At 39.9% G+C, this 20515-nt stretch overlaps 1 protein-coding gene across 1 annotated transcript in view; it reads left to right on the top strand.

The window, feature by feature from the left end:
- The window catches only part of LOC140164177 (meiosis regulator and mRNA stability factor 1-like), a 29452-nt gene extending 9833 nt beyond the window's left edge, over window positions 1–19619 (top strand). The window contains exons 11-28 of the mRNA XM_072187419.1: window positions 56–130; window positions 342–455; window positions 1745–2218; window positions 2633–2988; window positions 3982–4238; window positions 5237–5416; window positions 6845–7015; window positions 8134–8312; window positions 9525–9736; window positions 10908–11138; window positions 12362–12407; window positions 12771–12973; window positions 14026–14253; window positions 15366–15593; window positions 16184–16586; window positions 16940–17065; window positions 18099–18260; window positions 19315–19619. Coding sequence (XP_072043520.1) covers window positions 56–130; window positions 342–455; window positions 1745–2218; window positions 2633–2988; window positions 3982–4238; window positions 5237–5416; window positions 6845–7015; window positions 8134–8312; window positions 9525–9736; window positions 10908–11138; window positions 12362–12407; window positions 12771–12973; window positions 14026–14253; window positions 15366–15593; window positions 16184–16586; window positions 16940–17065; window positions 18099–18260; window positions 19315–19619 — 3950 coding nt within the window. The remainder of the gene's footprint in view (window positions 1–55; window positions 131–341; window positions 456–1744; window positions 2219–2632; window positions 2989–3981; window positions 4239–5236; window positions 5417–6844; window positions 7016–8133; window positions 8313–9524; window positions 9737–10907; window positions 11139–12361; window positions 12408–12770; window positions 12974–14025; window positions 14254–15365; window positions 15594–16183; window positions 16587–16939; window positions 17066–18098; window positions 18261–19314) is intronic.
- The last annotated feature ends 896 nt before the right edge of the window (window positions 19620–20515 follow it).

The raw sequence follows: 20515 nt of genomic DNA, 5'->3' as shown, positions 1-20515 counted from the left end.
GGGTATGTGTGCAGACCTATTGCCAATCTCCAATCACCTACTACCCACCCATCAGAACAACCTGGGTTAGGTCCAGGCATACCAGTTAACATGGGTCAGCAGCTTGGTGGTAAAACTCAGTCTCCAATAGGTAGGTGACTGTGTGTGTGTGGGGGTGGGGGGGGGGAGGGTATGTGTGCAGACCTATTGCCAATCTCCAATCACCTACTACCCACCCATCAGAACAACCTGGGTTAGGTCCAGGCATACCAGTTAACATGGGTCAGCAGCTGGGTGGTAAAACCCAGTCTCCGATAGGTAGGTGACTGGTGTGTTTGGGGGGGGGGGGTATGTGTGCAGAGCTATTGCTAACTTCCAATCACCTACTACCCACCCATCAGAACAACCTGGGTTAGGTCCAGGCATACCAGTTAACATGGGTCAGCAGCTGGGTGGTAAAACCCAGTCTCCGATAGGTAGGTGACTGTTGTGTTTGGGGGTGGAGAGGGTATGTGTGCAGAGCTATTGCTAACTTCCAATCACCTACTACCCACCCATCAGAACACCTGGGTTAGGTCCAGGCATACCAGTTAACATGGGTCAGCAGCTGGGTGGTAAAACCCAGTCTCCAATAGGTAGGTGACTGGTGTGTTTGGGGGTGGGGATGGGTATGTGTGCAGAGCTATTGCTAACTTCCAATCACCTACTACCCACCCATCAGAACACCTGGGTTAGGTCCAGGTATACCAGTTAACATGGGTCAGCAGCTGGGTGGTAAAACTCAGTCTCCAATAGGTAGGTGACTGGTGTGTTTGGGGGTGGGGATGGGTATGTGTGCAGAGCTATTGCTAACTTCCAATCACCTACTACCCACCCATCAGAACACCTGGGTTAGGTCCAGGTATACCAGTTAACATGGGTCAGCAGCTGGGTGGTAAAACCCAGTCTCCAATAGGTAGGTGACTGGTGTGTTTGGGGGTGGGTATGTGTGCAGACCTATAGCAAATCTTCAGTCACCTTACCTACCACCCACCCATCAGAATAACCTGGGTTAGGTCCAGGAATACCAGTTAACATGGGTCAGTAGCTGGGTGGTAAAACCCAGTCTCCAATAGGTAGGTGACTGGTGTGCTTGGGAGTGGGCATGTATGCAGACCTATAGCAAATCTTCAGTCACCTACCACCCACCCATCAGAACAACCTGGGTTAGGTCCAGGCATACCAGTTAACATCAATCAGCTGGGTGGTGAAGTTTAAGCTCCAATAGGTAGGGCACTAGGCTGTGTGTGTGGGGGGGGGGGGGTAGGGGTGTGGGGGTATGTGTGCAGATCTATTGCTTATGTTCAGTCAGCTACCTCTTGCCCATCAGAAAACCATAGATTAAGTCAAAGCATACCAGTTAACATCAGTCAACAGCTGGGTGGTAAAGACCAATTCGTAATACTACATGTAGGTAGGCAGGCTGTGGGTACAGTATTTTCCTGTATTGGAACACTGGGGGCACTTCTGCAAGCCATAGTAAACAGATTCAAAGTATGTATATTATGAATTCATTATATTACCTTGTTTTTGTTCTTTGCTTATTTCTCTTTTGTAAAATGTAATTTGACTTTCAGGTCCTGATTTTGTGATAATGAAATCATCATATCATGAAAGCCAAAACAATGCTTTTATTTTGAACAGTAGCACTAAGAAGTACTGAAACGAAGATTGAATATCAGCACTAATTCTTTCTAACTTCTCTATTTCTTGTCGGTGATCACAGGTACTCCTCGTGAACATCAATCTCCAATAGGCACACCTCGAAGCACAGCGGCTACATCTTCCAGTCAGTATAATTACTTCTTCCCACCTGCACCTAGACCTTCATCAAGACCTCCATCCAGGACTCAATCGCAGCCACAGTCACGAACCCAATCCCCTATAGGCGCTCAACACATGTATGGGACTAACAAAGAGACTGGGAACCAGGCTACCACTGCATTTTCTGGGATGCCTTCAAATGCTCAATCGGTATACACTCCATCACTAGCTGGTAACAGACTCGCTGCAGCGTTTAAGCCTCTTGAATCGACCACCCAGAGAGCATCGCCGGAAATTGTTGTGATTGGTGATGATTCAAGAACCAATAGAGGGCATTTTTCAGCGAGGAGTTCAGAGGATGATAGACAGAGCGATTCAGAAGTGAGCATGTATTGGAGGCAGGCCCTGAAGGCAACTGGACTGCTTAGAGCTACCGGTAGGATAGCTTTATTTATCTGAGGACTTATAAATGGGGGTTGATATATGGTGACAGCTTTGATTCTGATTTGTAATGATCTTCGATACATGTAATTAAAACCAAATTGGAAAAGATTTGGGGAAAAAACAATTAAAATACTTTCTATTTGTATAGCAGTAGCATGGACTTTTAGCATTCCAATGTTCACTCAGTATCTGTGGCTTTGTGGTCAAAGTGTCATTCTAGAGATTCAAAGGTAACCAATTTGACTCTGGTCAAGAGCACATCTTTCTTTTCTTAAACCTGCAGTTGTTTACGTGTGCTGACCATTCTAAAGAAAGATAAAATTTGTGAATGCCACAAGTTAACAAAAATTAAATCTTTCTTTGATCAGCTCTTAGTGTTATTGGAAATGTTTTCTTTTTATCACAGGAGATGCTCCAAGAGCTTCCCCTCCCATTCCTGCTGGTCAACTGAGAGGTTACCCCTCCAACCAACATGGTACATTCAAACCCATCCCACAAGTACAAAGACTCACACCACCAGTAGCGGGTCAGTCCATGTGGAATAGGGGTGATGGAGTTGAGTCACCTCCTCTGAGGGGTCAATACAGGGTGCCATCACCTATGCTTGCTAATTGTAAACCAAAAGGCTGGCAGTATGTGCCATATCAGGATCAGGATCCGGCGCAGCAAGGCGTGGAGTTACTCATCACCAATTTGGATCATCAGATGCCGAGGAAAGACTTAAAGCGCCACCTTGTGGCCGTATTGAGCGATCATTGTAAGGTGTGTATTAGAAAACCCTGTCATTATACTGTTGCTCTTGTCATGTCCATTTATGAGTCCTGATTATTGTGCAAAAAACTTGTAGGAGTAAAATTAAAACTGCCCAGGCATGATCATAACATTTTGGGAGTAGAATGGGATTAGTCTATGAGCAAGGGGTTTTGAAAAATGGCCGAGTTCAACACCGTACACCCATGTCAACCAATCTTTGATACCATGAGGTGTTAGTATAGATCCTCTAGATCACTGCATGCTAGGAGGCTAGTGGACTCCAATTGTAGGGTACGTTTTTCGCTAGAGGTCATAAAAGGTCACACAGGGGTAAAATATGAAAATGCTTTGATCTTGTTGAAAGATATATCAAATTACTTACCTGATAACAAGGATTAAAAAAAGTATTGTTTGTGCTATCCACCACCTATCGTTATTGAGTTATCAAAATATTGGCCATAACATCCATTATGACATCTTTTATTCTCTAATTATGTCTTCCCACATAGGTGCTACATCTCATATTTGGAGAGCAATACAGTGGTCAATGCCAAGCTGTGGTACGAGTAGCCTCAATGTCCGATGCCATACGTGTCTTAGGCAATGTTAACCGACGTCAGATAGGATCTAGATTACTACATGTAATATACATATACTTTGTCTTCCCACATAGGTGCTACATCTCATATTTGGAGAGCAATACAGTGGTCAATGCCAAGCTGTGGTACGAGTAGCCTCAATGTCCGATGCCATACGTGTCTTAGGCAATGTTAACCGACGTCAGATAGGATCTAGATTACTACATGTAATATACATATACTTTGTCTTCCCACATAGGTGCTACATCTCATATTTGGAGAGCAATACAGTGGTCAATGCCAAGCTGTGGTACGAGTAGCCTCAATGTCCGATGCCATACGTGTCTTAGGCAATGTTAACCCGACGTCAGATAGGATCTAGATTACTACATGTAATATACATATACTTTGTCTTCCCACATAGGTGCTACATCTCATATTTGGAGAGCAATACAGTGGTCAATGCCAAGCTGTGGTACGAGTAGCCTCAATGTCCGATGCCATACGTGTCTTAGGCAATGTTAACCGTCGTCAGATAGGATCCAGGTTACTACATGTAATTGTGCTGCCCAGAAGTGACTCTAACGCCGACAAACTGAGACTGATGATCATACCTATGCTGCAGGAGATCCCTGGCATGTGTCTTCCATTGTATAAGTTTAAAGCTGCCTTTGAAACAAGGTTTGTAACAAGAATAACCGGAATAAGTTTGGAATACCCTTCACACTGAACTTCAGTTTCTGTAGTCACTACAAGAATAACACGAATACATGCACAGTGTATACGACTGATGGCTTTAGTCTACATAACATTTACTCGATTGACATGGTGGCCATTATTTTTTGTGGGTAAACCAGCTTTGTCAATAGGTGGTGTACTATAGTCCGTATACCTTCCTCGAGTCAGTAAAGTAAAATCAAATTTTGAGATTTTCTCAAAAACTGTTAATTTTTTCAGGAATCTGTTATTCTAGTTGGATTCCTTGCATCATTTCTTTCTGAAAGTGTCTACCTTTATATACTTCTCATCATTACATTTAAAGATACAAAAAAAATAATATCTAAATTACTGACTCGAGAAAAGTATACAGACTATAACATGTCCCAGTCAGGTGCTTTCTGGATAGTAAATTAGCCAGCGCTCAACTTGGGCTGGCTACAACCCTGGTAATTACATCAAGAGAGATGTATACATAGATCCTGGGTTTCTCTACTGGAAGTCAGCTTGACCGAAATTCCTTTCCACAATGCAATAAGCATATTGTATAATAAAGAAAATAGCTTATCTATCCTCTGAGCTGTATCGATTGTTATGCAATATGCCTATTACATAGGGAAGGGGGGTGGAATTGTGGTCAAACTAATTTCTGGTAGAGAAACCCAGGATCCATGTATTGTTGGAATCTGCAGGGGAGCAATAAATAGCTCTTCTGGAGCCTTCAAGGAGAGTTGTTAAGAGCATTTACAAGGAGAGAATGGTCAACTAAGGAGAGCTAAAAATCACTCTCCTATATCAGATTTAAGGAGAGCAGTAGAGAGTGATTGCTCTCACTTTCCTCAAAAGGCAGTTCCTGGTATTGATAACAATGAGAAGGTGGAAAATATACGATAATGTTACATTATTGAATTTGAGCATATTGACATATATTTCATTTATCACAATTTGTTTACTTTCAACAGATACCAGCAGCAGTTGTATGTCGCCGACCTGTATCAAATCAATGACACTGTCACCATACGTGATTCCAACGTAGGCAAGCTAGTATGTCTAACAACGAGCAGTCGTGCTAGTACACCCAATTCATCTGGATATAATTCACCTGCAAGTAGACAGTCACCTGTTCCATTTATGCCTCCGAAGTAAGTAGTTTGTTGTTTCCCATATGTGATTCCAATGTAGGCAAGCAAGTCGGTTAGCATAGTCCTGTTTCCAAGTTTGCTATTTTGAGATGTGCAAGAATGAGGATAGGACCTTGTAGCTTTGATCATAAAGACCTCATACGTAGAATACACAACTCTATGGCAAAATCGGCAGATATAAATTTGAGACAAATTAAAAAAAGACTAGTTTGCTTATGACTTCCTGTCAACCAGACCGAAAATGATGTACTGCGCAGGTCAGTAACCAATTACATCATGCCTTTGATCTGACGTCAGACGCAAACTAGTCTTATTAATTTTGTCTTTGATTATAAGATAAAACCATGTGTTTAAAAGATTTCCAGTGTTTCGAGGATTATTTTGAACAGATATGACCTTCAGGCACTACTGCTGTATGTTTCTTACAATTGTAGTCACTAATTCTAAGATGATACAAGTCTAAGCATTCAAAACATGCAATTTTCCCTTAACTTGCAAAAATATTTAAATTTGACGTTTTGACTAATTAAAAGATTGGGATTTAGCTACATATGTTTCATTTGGCAAAACAGGATAATACTTCTTTCTTTCGAAAAAATTAGTGCTGTATTTTTCTTGAATGGGGAGTAATAAGCAACATAGGCAGGGTTTTGTGTTCCTTTTGTGACACTTCATGAGTGCGGAACCCCGGTGCTAAACACAGCTTTGACACGTAACTGGCCAATCAGATCTGTTGTATTAATGATTGTGGGATCCCCACGGTTGTTTGATGGGATCATTTATTAGTTTTTTAAACAAAACCAAATTTTAGGCTTAAACAGTTAAAAGTGATATCATGCTAATGTTTACAGATGCTTTTGAGTCATTCTCAACTTTAATTTCCACTCTTTTACAAAATTATTGACTTTTATAGCATTTTTAAGCTTTTTCGGATATAAAATGTATCTATTAATGACAACATTGGTGGCGCTATTTAATTACTGGAAATTACTCTTTCAAGCTTTTAATACAAATAATTCCTTTTATTGTTTGATAAAATATGTTTATAAAATTTCCTTGTTGCTTGTTTCACTTATTCCAGCTGTTCCAATGGCAGTATTAATCACCTACCCCTTGCAAATAAAGAAATATGATTTAGGATAAATAGCATCATCTATAGTTTGCCTTTAGTTAATAATGAAGCCACTTCTATATACATCAAACAATCGTGTCCCAACTTCTATGTTTATGCTGTGTACACTCTCTGAACTTCTCTGGCAGCTAGTGTTGTTGACAATCAATGAGATTGATATTCATCATGAGGGAAGTGTTACAGGAACTCATGGGTGCAGATTGCTAGTAACTTGGTAAGTAGTTACTTGAGGTGTGATAAGTCAGTGATACCATTGTGAAATCTAATCATTATGTCGTATTTTGCGTCTGATGCAGGGATCCAACTCCTGAGCCATGTGAAGAATTCTGTTCTATCCATGACACTGACACGGAAGCAGATATTGATGCCAGGAATACCGATCCATTGGTTGTGATATCACTTAGGACATTCTCTGCACAGGTGCATACATTGCTACAACTACATGATGGTAGAATTCCATTTATAAGGTATGATATCAGGGGTTTATATGGGTATGCCAGGAATACAGATCCATTGGTTGTGATATCACTAAGGACATTCTCTGCACAGGTGCATACATTGCTACAACTACATGATGGTAGAATTCCATTTATAAGGTATGATATCAGGGGTTTATATGGGTATGCCAGGAATACAGATCCATTGGTTGTGATATCACTTAGGACATTCTCTGCACAGGTGCATACATTGCTACAACTACATGATGGTAGAATTCCATTTATAAGGTATGATATCAGGGGTTTATATGGGTATGCCAGGAATACAGATCCATTGGTTGTGATATCACTTAGGACATTCTCAGCTCAGGTGCATACATTGCTACAACTACATGATGGTAGAATTCCATTTATAAGGTATGATATCAGGGGTTTATATGGGTATGCCAGGAATACAGATCCATTGGTTGTGATATCACTAAGGACATTCTCTGCACAGGTGCATACATTGCTACAACTACATGATGGTAGAATTCCATTTATAAGGTATGATATCAGGGGTTTATATGGGTATAAAAAGATACATTGGTTGTGATATCACTAAGGACATTCTCTGCACAGGTGCATACATTGCTACAACTACATGATGGTAGAATTCCATTTATAAGGTATGATATCAGGGGTTTATATGGGTATGCCAGGAATACAGATCCGTTGGTTGTGATATCACTAAGGACATTCTCTGCACAGGTGCATACATTGCTACAACTACATGATGGTAGAATTCCATTTATAAGGTATGATAACCATATTAATCGATCGATCAATCAATCAACCAATCAATCTGAGTTGGTCTTTCATTGTCAGTGAGCTAAGGAAGCAAGCAACCAATCCAGACCCAGTCAGCAGTACAATCAACACCAAATCAACCAACAAATCAACCAATTAATGACCTGACAATTGACTAATCAATTAAATTATCAATCATTTGATTGATAAATCAACTTTTTATTCTATCAATCAATCCAGTCAGTCAGTCAAGGAAGCAATCATCTTACCAACAGTCCATCAACAGTCGAATCAACATCAATCAATCAGTCAACATCAATCAGTCAATTAAATTCAATCAATTTAAATTGTTATTGCAGCTTCCCCATCTGTTACACTGCTGAATTCAGTCCATTTGTGATCAACCCGGAGCAGGGCGTCCCATTGGAGCATCTAATCACATGTATACAAGGTGTTCGTGTTGGTATCAGCAGGGATGGCTTCAAGACCGTATGCTGGTCACAGACTAGGACAGTCCCAGAGAATGAAACTGGACAAGGTAATGTAATACAATTGTATGAAGCAAGTCTGAGTGGGTTTGTATTACAGAGATGCCACTTTTGAGGATTTTTGCCAAGGCCAAATGTGATGCGATCAAGCAAAATGAGTCGAATGTCGGGAATGTTGATTTTGAGATATAGGCAACAATAGTATTCAACTTCCTTTGTATTTTATTGATCTGAGCAACACTAAAATGACCAATTATTAGTCTAATTATGAATATGATGGGGATTTCAGCAAAATAAAGCTCTGAGAATGATTCATGTAATTGAAAACTGAATTATGATTTTGATCGACATCGGACTCATTTTGCTTTTTCGCATCACAAATTACAGCTCTTTTATTTAGTTTTATTTTAAGACACTCATTCGTAATTGAATGGAGCTTCATATTGAGCAACACAGCCCTTTTTTCCTTTTTTACCAATATTTGGGTTTTTTGTCATTTGAATAAGCACCTTATCCTTCGCTTTTAAGCGATTCCTAAAAAAAGTCCTTTGTGGGGATCACTGATATAGCCTCTAATATTGATATTTCTTCTGTTCACACAGTGTCAAGAAGTGGTACCCCATTACTACCTACACAACTCTTCCAATTCAGTAAAGAAGCAGTAGAACTTCTCAAGCATAGCCCAAGATGCCGGCTAGCATTCTCCAAGTTCTTTGTGGGGATTACTGATTGCACCTTTAATATTGATATTCATTCTCTTCACACAGTGTCAAGAAGTGGTACACCATTACTACCTACCCAACTATTCCAATTCAGTAAAGAAGCAGTAGAACTTCTCAAGCACAGCCCAAGATGCCGGCTAGCATTCTCCAAGTTCTTTGTGGGGATCACTGATTGCACCTTTAATATTGATATTCATTCTCTTCACACAGTGTCAAGAAGTGGTACCCCATTACTACCTACCCAACTATTCCAATTCAGTAAAGAAGCAGTAGAACTTCTCAAACATAGTCCAAGATGCCGGCTAGCATTCTCCAAGTTCTTTGTGGGGATCACTGATATAGCCTCTAATATTGATATTCATTCTCTTCACACAGTGTCAAGAAGTGGTACACCATTACTACCTACCCAACTATTCCAATTCAGTAAAGAAGCAGTAGAACTTCTCAAACATAGTCCAAGATGCCGACTAGCATTCTCCAAGTTCTTTGTGGGGATCACTGATATAGTCTCTAATATTGATATTCATTCTGTTCACACAGTGTCAAGAAGTGGTACCCCATTATTACCTACCCAACTATTCCAATTCAGTAAAGAAGCAGTAGAACTTCTCAAACATAGTCCAAGATGCCGGCTAGCATTCTCCAAGTTCATCCCAGCATATCATCATCATTTTGGACGCCAGTGTCGTGTGGCTGATTATGGCTACTTGAAGCTTGTTGAACTGTTTGAAGCTATTTCACATGTACTTCAGGTAAAGAACACAAAGAAGTTTACATCCCCTGTTGCATATCACTTTAGGCTGAGAATTATTATTTTGAACTGTTATTTTCTAGTCCACATGCCATAGTTCTTCTCATCGCGAGTGTGGTAGTGACACATGCTCCGTTACCGGAATCACAGCATATTATGCTCGTGTGTAAAGGTGGCATCAGAATACTCTTGCTCATTCAGAGATGCCTTTTGACATCACTACCAATCTCAGATTGAGAATAACTATAAAACTACTTCTGGGGTCCATTTCACTAAACATTAACGCTTCGTAACTCAAGTAACCATTTGTAAAGTTATAAATACCCAAAACTAGACTAAACTTTACGAGGGGTCCCTGTAGTAAATCCCTATTACTTACGAAGGGTACAGTTCGTAAGTAAGATTAGTGAAATTGAACATACTAATCGTCATAAGTTACAAACGATTTCGAGACTCACAAAGCTTGGTAAAGTTGATTGAAATGGACCCCGGGTATGAGATGGATAACGTGGGCAAAGATATAATCTCTTGTATTCTAAAGGGAGCGGAGGGGTGGGGTAAGGAGGAGCAGGAATGGGGGGGTGGAAGATAACATTTTTATGATTCACTCTGTATTCAGATGCATTTTTGTCAGATATAAAATCTTCAATGTTCTGCCATGCGCAAGTTAATTTTGAGGGTTGACAAACAGAAGGCCTGTTTGTCAACCCTCGATTTGTTCTACAATTTTTTGAATCATCACACCAATTTCACACAATACTTTAAAAGCAAGCTGTTAGCTCTAATCCTCAATTTACATCATCGGCACTACCGTGGCATGTAAGAATTATTTTGATTGGTTATAAAGAGGACTATATCATGTATTGAACCAATCAGAAATATGGTAAGAAAAATCAGTATATCTGAAGGGGACTTAATTTAACATCTCTAAAACATCTAGTATAAGCTTTATTTTTATTGGTTACTTAGATGATAATATCATGTAATAAACCAATCAGGTGCACTGTAAGAAAGGCAGTCATGCCCAAAGATCTAACAGCTTTATTTTGATTGGTTACTCAGATGATTATCATGCAATTAACCAATTAGGGTCACTCTAACAAAGGTAGTAGGGCCCATTGGTTAATTATTTCTTTTCTCATATCTCATATCATTGCATCATTATTACTCAGATACTTGGTGCAACAGAGAACAAGCTATTAGTCCTTACCCATCGTGCTCAAGTGAAACGCTTCTCACAGGATCTTCTCAAAGTTCTTAAGTCTCAAGCCAGTAAGGAAGTCAGCCTGCAGGAGTTCTCATCAGCCTATCACAGGACGTTTGGAAGACCATTTGAAGTTGTTGATTATGGCGTGTGTGATGTACAAGATTTACTGATAGAGGTCCCTGAAGGAATGCTAACAGTAAGTTAAAGTTGTAACACTGGTTGAGTAAAAGCTGCTCACTGATAGATTGAGCCCATAATTTAAAACTCATAGCGAGACCAATACATATTGGGCGTAAAGCATCCAATTTGATCATTATTATGTTTTGGATCCAATATTTTAACACACTTGGATTCACCAAACATAATAATGAGTGAAGTTGGGTTATGGTTACCATAATATGTTAACAAAACCTGAATAATAACACTGTATACTTTCAGTCATCTGGGATTTGATCAGTTAGTAGATAATTAAATCTGGTCAACCAGAAAAACTCACTTTTGGTCAGATGGAATCAACGACGTTTCGGCCAAAACCTTTGGCCTTCAGCTGGGTGGATGATTTAGGGTCATCTGAGGTCAATCGATGAGGAAGTTGCTTGATGACCCGATCCCAACCATGTGACAGATTCACTCTAACACCCCCGCTCCTGTGGGCAGTGTGGGTACGAGCCGAACAACCGTCACTCAACAGGAGCGGGGGCGTTAGAGTGAATCTGTGATTCCATCTGACCAAAAGTGAGTTTTTCTGGTTGACCAGATTTAATTATCTACTAATTAATTTAAAACCTGAATAACTTTTCACCTGTTACTGAGTAACAACATGGTGGTGGTACATGGTCGGAAATTAGACAAACTAAAGGCACTTATAATTGAAGACCGAATTAAAAAGACTAGTTTTCGTCTGACGTCAGGGCAAAGGCGCTGTGCGATTCTTTGCTGACCTGCACAGTACAGCATTGTTGGTCTAGTTGACAGGACATCATATGCAAACTAATCTTTTTAATTTGGTCTTCAATTATATTTATGTTATGCAGATCAGCTAGAAAGTCAAAGTCAATGGAAGCTACACCTGATGTAGTATTTGAATAAACAGATTCCAGCTTATGATAGCTATGGTCTGATCAATGGCTCAAATAGTTGACAACATTCAAATGTTAGAGAGCCATTTCTTGTTTCTGTAAAATATCCACCCTCTGGATGGTAAGGTCAACATTGAATATGGTAAGTCTGGCATGGCACAGCTAACTTCTAAAACAGTTTTGAAACTTGTGTCTTGGATGCTGGCATTGCTTTCACACACAAGTATCATCTAAAATCAGTTGTCGGCTACAAATGGCTGTGTTTATCCATACTTGTATGAGATTTTAAAAAAAATAGCAAAGACTAAATTTCTTGTTATTATTTACAATTGATTACCAGGTGTCATGGAATGGTGACGACACAAAGATTTTCATACCAAGAAGAGGTGAGTTATCAAAGATATTGGACCCAAAAACCGGGGAGGGGGGGGGCACTGATCATTGACAAGTGGTATCGTCCATGAAGCACTGTATAACGTAACATGAATAGGGTATCTAAAACAAGCAAATATAAGGAAAGGTTACCCTGCTAATAAATCATGTATTTAGGGTCTTTTGAGAAAGATGATGTATGAAATTAGGTGAATTTTCTGACCTTCAGAGTTTTTAAGTGCTTTTCTAGTTATATGTAAAAGCAGACAGTTTAGAGTAAAGAAAATTGACAATTTACTTGATTTGGGAGTAAGTTGATGCCAAAGTATTTAGAGTATAGAAATGAAACATGGCATTTTATTGTTTCTAATATATAGAGCAAACTGCGGATGAACTAGTCAAGATGAAGAAATTTGGACGTGAAGTTGCCGACCTTCTGAGCCGTCAACCACGTTTCCGGATTCCATTCTCCAAGTTCATCCCTGCCTATCATCATTTCTTTGGACATCAATGTCGTGTAGCTGAGTATGGATTCAACAAGCTAGCTGAGTTATTTGATGCTCTGTCTGATGTTGTCTTGGTAAGAACAGATCAAATTACACACCTGTAACTTTTCAGCTTTTTAGTGGATTTACGCTGTTTTGTTGCTCAAATTTATGCATCTTCTTTTATTTTCAGCCCAATTTGAGCTCTTTTAACGCACAATTTCATACTGTTTTTCAGCTTTTTTTGAGCATTTTCAGCGAAGGTGAGTGACAGTGGCGTAGTGTCATGTCATAAGGCACGTGGGAGTGGCTAGAAATAAAAATTGTTGACAAATCCCATTGAAAATTGCTGAGAGCTTGGCCTAATGGTTAGGGTACTTGCTGCACGAGGCTTTGGTTCAATTCCAAGGTATTGACTTGGGGGAAATGTCTGAAATTAATCTGCAGATTAAATTCAGAGTTAGGCTCTCCGTACGGTGTATTTATGATTGTTATTTTGAACCATGAGAGTAATCCTTTCTTTGGAGGGGTTGTTAAGTGGCCGGTCCCATGTACAAAGCCATAATTGAACATATTACTCGTAGTCAGTTTTGGAAAGAGTAGGTTTTACTGTTAAAACCTCTTGACTATTCCAGTTGAAATCCATACACCCCATATGGAATACATGACCTTAATCGTCCATACAGGGAGTGTAAATTTCAAGTGGGGTTATTGTTAACCTGTTGACTACCTCAATTTTTCCTGCTACATAATACTGTTTGGTTCATTAGGTATTCCAGTTGAAATCCATACACCCCATATGGAATACATGACCTTAATCTTCCACACAGAGAGTGTGAATTTCAAATGGGGTTACCTGAATTGGTGACTCCATTTGTAATCTGCACCCCCTGTGTTGAAGATTAAGATCATGTCTTCCATAGGGGGTGTATAGATTTCAACTGGAATAGAAGATTGTTGTTTTTCATAATCTATTTGTATACAATGATTGTTCAGTCCAATTCACATACTAATCGGCATCGCTGGGGAGTTAAAAAGTGGGTATTGATCCACCACCTTAAAAGCCGAAAACAGAGGTGCATGAATTTCAACTGGATTAGTTTATCACTATAGGTGATGATAGCTCATTATTATGTTTTCATATCAGGTTGAAGAACAAGGAGAGGATCGCATGGTGACCCTGACAGGACCTGAGCGTGTTTCAGCAGTAGCTAGACTGACATCTATGCTCCTTCACAAGAACCGTCAGCTGTCTTTCCCGCTAGAAGCATTGATGCATAACTATACCAGGGCACAGGGTTATCCAGTGTGTTTACAAGACTTTGGTGTGGATAAAGCTCGAGATTTAGTGGCCAAGTTTCCTTATGTAGTAGAGGTAGGTATTTCATATTGTGACTCTTAAAATTTTCAAGTTCATATATTTCACCATACTTGGTACAGATACAAGACTGAAAAAAAGGGTAATTTCATGGTGGGTAATTCAAAAGGAACAAATCTTTAAAAAAATGGCCACCCTTAAAGTGAAGAAATTATGGGACAAGTAACAAATGAAGATGAGACAAGGAGAGAGTGCAAGACAAAGGACTGATGAGACAGGTGCAGACAGACAAACACAAAAATCATCTTGTGCCACTAAGTCTGAAGTAAAGCAAAGTTTTTTTGTTTTTTTTCATTTTCTTTGTACAGTAAATGATTATATGAACTGAGGAGATTATTGAATTCTACGCGATCAAAAATTGTATGTGTACTCAACTACCATATTATTAATTTTGTACCCAGCATAATTAAGTGCTAGGGGGTCATCTATTGGCATGATTTCTTGATTATTCAAGGCACAAAAACATTTTCCCTCTTTCTAGCCTCTGTGTACTGTTGATTATGGCATTGTGCTAGTGCCACAAGTGGTTTGTGTGCCCCCCCCCCACACCACACTTGAGGATCACTGCTTTGAAACATGACTATACCCATTCTTGTTTCAAGTCAAAAGTTGATTTCGGTGAGCAATGGCTACATCTTGTTGAGCAGCTAGCCCAGCAAGATTGGCTCTCAATAGTCATTACATTCCTCATATATATATATATATAGATTCCTGTCTTCTGATTGGTTGAAAGTGCAGTCATTGATATATTTATGCCCTCAAAATGAATTATGGACCGGTCATGGAAGTGAACTATTGACTGATCATGTGCGCCCGAGTCAAACAGCGCATTCGCAACATCCATGTACATCCATTCGGCATATAAAACAAATATTGACTGCTTTATATTCGGGACATGGTTAAAATTATAGGCCCGTGGTGATCTCAAAACCATGCTATGACCCTTGGCTGCGTTTTGAGTCATAGCATGGTTTTGAGATCACCTTGGGCCTATAATCTTAACCATGCCCCTCATAGCAGTCGATATTTGTGCAATATAACACAGAGGAGTGGTTTATAGTTATTTGTGGTTGGTCAGTATGCATGATTCATATCCAATCTTGTTTCAGGTCAAAGTTGATTGCGGTGAGCAATGGCTGCATCTTGTTGAGCAGACCCATCTATCACAGCTAGCCCAGCAAGTGCTTGTTGTCCTGTTGGAGGCACCAGATGGTCAACTCAGTCTTAACAACTTCCCTGCATCCTACTACCACATATGGGAGCAATGGCTGGTACCTACTGAGTATGGATACAGTAAGATGGTCTTGCTATTGAAGACACTACATCATGTGATATTGGTAAGAGAACAAGCAAGCCTATAGACCATAAAACTTGACCTAGTTCAAGGATGAAGACACTACATCATGTGATATCGCGAATGCAGGCAACGCTGGTGTGATTGCTAGACACGGCACCATCGACCGATCGGCCCTCATGAATATGCAAAAATAACAGCATTCAATGTACAGGGACTTTTGACTTTTGAAACAATAGCCTGTATTCCATAAAGCAAAAAAAAAAAAAAAAAAAATTTGAAAAAAAAAAATATAACTTGGCATTACATCCTTGCCTAAAGTGGAAGTTAAAAAAGCTAAAACAAATTATGTGCCAAAATGTATTTAAAGAGAAACAAATGATCCATGGGATGGCTTCAAAACCCAACCATCAGTTGATCACCAGTGTCCTAGCACAATTAACTGGCAATTCGGTCTGGTTTTTATTGTTCGGAATAATAGAATGCAGTTTTAACTGCCAGTTCTGCCATTGGCATTTCTCCTTTTGCTGCAACTCCTAAATTTTTGTACCGTTAGAGTATCTTGTGCCTTATTCAAATGATGCCCTTTAATTACAGAAGAATTTTGAAGAATTTGTAATCTTTCTCTTACAGGTACGAGATGAATGGGGTGACACATGCACAGTCCAGCTAACACCTACCTACCAGTTTGCTCGCCGTGCTCGTACCGTTCTTTTAGCCCAGCATGATAGCCTAGCATTAACCATGCAAGATTTTGTGACCCGCTATCAACGTATGAACAAGTCGGACTTACAGCCATCAGATTTTGGTCATACTACCTTGGCATCATTGGTGTGTTCTGTACCTAGAGTGTTATCTTTGATGGGGAAAGGATACAGGAGGATTGTCACACTTAACCCCTGTTGTCTAGGTAAGGTTACTATCCTACATTTTGGTCATACTACCTTGGCATCATTGGTGTGTTCTGTACCTAGGGTGTTATCTTTGATGGGGAAGGGATACAGGAGGATTGTCACACTTAACCCCTGTTGTCTAGGTAAGGTTACTATACTACCTTGGTGTCATTGGTGTGTTCTGTACCTAGAGTGTTTGTCTGTGGGTACAGAAAAGAAAAGACTGTTTAGGGCTATAGCAGGTTAGTGATTAAAAGTTATTCTCATCAGTATCCTTCATGTTTCACAGCATTATCTCCAGTACATTAGCGTTACCTATTTTCAGCTGTTTCAACATTAAAATGCCTATATATATTTGACATATAAAAACTGGATTTTCAGCCCATGCTGGGAGTATTTTAGCCCCATTTGATGCTGTTTTTTAGGATTTTCTACTACTTTTAGGATATTTCACAAGCTTTGAGTCACACTCCTGTGTTTTTATTTGAATGTTTAGGTCCCAGCAGGAAATCCAGGACCATACCAGGCACTTCAATGAAGACCTCATCTGATAGAACCGGTAGCCCAGCTGATATGTCATCTACACATGAGATTGGGCAAGATAATGTCATGTCACAACCTGGTAAGATCAAAATGGTTATTACAGAAACCTGCAACACTGAAGCTGAATTTATATTCCATTGCCGGGCAACGAGCAAATTTTTTGGGCCCCTAAAATTGCCATACGCACATGGGCATCAATCCAAGGGGGATGTCCCCCAACCTGTTGGCAAAATTTGTTGTTCTTTTCAGCCACTTTTTGACAATTCAGGCCGATTGTATCCCTATTTCAAGCCGGATTGGCGCTAATGCCTGTGCATCTTCCTTTTTAGCTGAAAAACACCATGTTTTGGTCCAAAATAGGGTAAAATTGCAAACTGGCCTGTCATATAGCAAAATTCGGCTTCAATTTAGGCTAAAATAGTCTAAACTTCAAATTTGTAAAAATGTGTATGCTCGTCTCCCACTAAATCGGCTACTTGAGAGCACATGCCTTCCTCATGGTGCATTTGGGGGGGCTCCAAAATTAGGCCTGGCCCAGGGCTCCCAAAAAGTAAATCTGGCTCTGAGTAGCACGCTTTTCCTAACGCAACAAAAAGCACGCTACCTCATTGGCTAGAAACCAATCGCTCCTTGCTCAGTGATGAAGTATAAATTCAGCTTTATCCAAAAAAAATGACAAAGTGACATGAGATCAGATAAGATAATTTAAATTTCCATCAAAACAGCAAGCATAAGGAAAGCTATGCAGGATGCGCAACTAAAAAGCTAAAAATTGTAAAAAAAACCCCAGACTTCCCATGGCTGATTTTAACTGAACTATTATGCAATTTCCCAAGCCACCCACATAACAGTGGGATTTCCCTGCCCTAGAATTATAGGTGTATGGGAATTGATATATATACCCAAGAGGTATGTGGGGAGGGGTCTCAAGTTTTCCCCCTTCCCTTGGATACTTATGTTAAACTATACATAGTTTCGCCTTGAGTTGGTTCAGATGTAGGTGTGTATGTCACTAGTTAAAGATATTATGAGCTTCATCACCATTTTAAAATAACATTTTAAAGAGCTTTAATAGTGAAGTATATCTCTGAATGACTTACTTTTTTGTCAAGGTTCAAGAACTGGAGATGGCAGAAATCGGCCGACTGGGCCCCAAGACTTGTCCCAAAGCAAGATACCATCCACAAGTCAGTCATCTTCTATGCAACCAGATGCTGTCCCTAGATATGAAGAGGATCTGATTGACTTTGGTTGTGCTGCAGTAGACATACCAGGTTAGTACATTGTTCTGTGTTTAGCTTGTGCTTAAGGGGGTACTACACCCCTGGCATATTTTGTGCCTATTTTTGCATTTTTCTCAAAAATTATAGCATATTGGTGACAAGTAAGATATGTATATTATAGGTGCAACTACTGCACTGGAAATTTTATTTCAGCACAGACAACAGTTGTGGAGTTACAGTCAAAAATGAGGGAAAACCAATATTCGATCAATAAATCAATAACTACTTGCCTTGAGTTACTGAATTTTCAGTGCAGTAGTTGTAGTCCTTGCCCCTATAATATACATATCTTACTTGTCACCAATGCGCTATAATTTTTGAGAAAAATGCAATAATAGGCACAAAATTTGCCAGGGGTGTAGTACCCCCTTAATATGGGCCATTCCAGTTACAATTCATACACCCCTATGGAAAACAAAACCTTAATCTTCCACACAGGGAGTGTGAATTTGAATTTCAAATGGGGTTACATGAATGAGTGACTTCTTCTTCTTCTTCCTTATAAGTGCCTCCCTCATATGTATGAGTATTATCGCACTGCGTACAGACAAGCTGTACTTATTTTTTACTCTGGAACCTAGAGTAGTTGAGTGTGTTTTGCAGTGCAGCCAACATGACCGGGATGATCCCCTGCTCTTTTCGAATAGCCAGCGTTCTTTAACGTGCACACTACATTAATGTGAGAAAATATGCATGTACACGGGACCGACAGCTTAAAGTGCCCTCCAAGCACTAAGCAAGTAGAGTGAAGTGTCTTGCTCAAGGACACAAAGAGCCGGACCTGGGATTCGAACCCTTGACCCTTGGGTTCACAGTCCTATGCCTTAACCGCTAGGCCACGCTCTCCTCTCAATTTGACTTAATTTGAAATTCACACTCACTGGTTGAGATTTAGGTCATGTCTTCATAGGGTGTATGGATTTCAACTGGAATAGCCCATTCTTGCCCGATGTCAAGTCATAAATTAGACACACATGAAAGAAAACTTGAATGATTGTAATGTAATCCCTGACACTCATTTTTCTGACCATGCCTTCTATTGCAGATCTGTTGAGCACTTCCGAGATTGAGCAAGTTACAAGAAAATTCACCATGCCAACAAGATCATTACCAACATCGCATCCCAATGCATCAGCTAATGCCATAAGCTTCATTCCAGAACACAACGTCTCATCACGCGACTCTGCTACGCACGCTGATAGTGGTTCGACAGATAGAGCTGCCTCTAGGGAATCGTGTAGTCCAAGCTCAGGAGACTGGGGTGGGAGACCTTCGTCAGAGTCACCGACTGCATCATCTGCGGGTAAATCGCCGAGAAAAGACGCCACGGAAATGCAAGTTGGCGGTTAATTTCTCTGTGCCGATGAGTAAGTAAAGGTGATGTGAGATGTTACAAGCTAATCACATATAGCAGGAATATATCACAAGTTGGATTGCTCTTTAGGTATTGTTATTGTGTTGGGAGTGGGATTAAGTTAAAATTAATGTATTCATTATCCTGTATGAATCGGTGACCGGTATTGGATGACCAGATTGTATGTCATCTGTAGTCACTCATACTCATCGTCTTTAATGAAAAACGTTATTATAGTTTTCAGCACAGTACTTCAGCGGTCTGCCAATTTGCGCAGTTTTGGCTTATATGGAAGTGGGGGTCTGATTGACTAATTGAATCATGTCATCATCACATTAGCACCTCACCGCACGACCTAGTTTTTTTACGCGATAATCAGACAGTGCAGACGGACACGGCTGAAGTAATTTGCTGAATAGTATAGGATTATCCTTCATTGTTGCTGTGCTTACCTTGTCAATAGAGGTCTAGATGAGTAATGAAATTGGATACAGGACCACCGAGCTGGGGGGGGGGGTAAATTTCCAAATCGTCCAGTTGAGCTGCTGATGGAAATATTGTTTGCTGACTAAAAGTTATTTGTAAATTGTTGACCTCAATTTTTTTCGCCAGGGCACTAGAGATTCTAAAAAGAGGAGGGGTGGGGAGGGACTGAAATTTGGTACAATTGTGCTGTCCGGTATGATTTTACCCAGTATTTAGAGCCTTTTGTTCCGGTATTTTGAGTCCCCAATTCTCCCAACAGAACGACTTTCAAAGTTATAAAGTCAGCTGGTCATCTGTGGCATATCGGATTATTGAATGAATACAATTTTGTTGGTGCGCTTGTGTCGTGTAAAACCACATAAAAGTACTGACGTCACTACAAAACTACAAAACAGGTGAAACAAAG

This window comes from Amphiura filiformis, chromosome 11 (genome assembly GCF_039555335.1).
Source record: "Amphiura filiformis chromosome 11, Afil_fr2py, whole genome shotgun sequence".
NCBI lineage: Eukaryota > Metazoa > Echinodermata > Ophiuroidea > Amphilepidida > Amphiuridae > Amphiura > Amphiura filiformis.
Note: the sequence above shows the minus strand (reverse complement) of the source record. Positions and strands in the feature narration are given on the sequence as shown.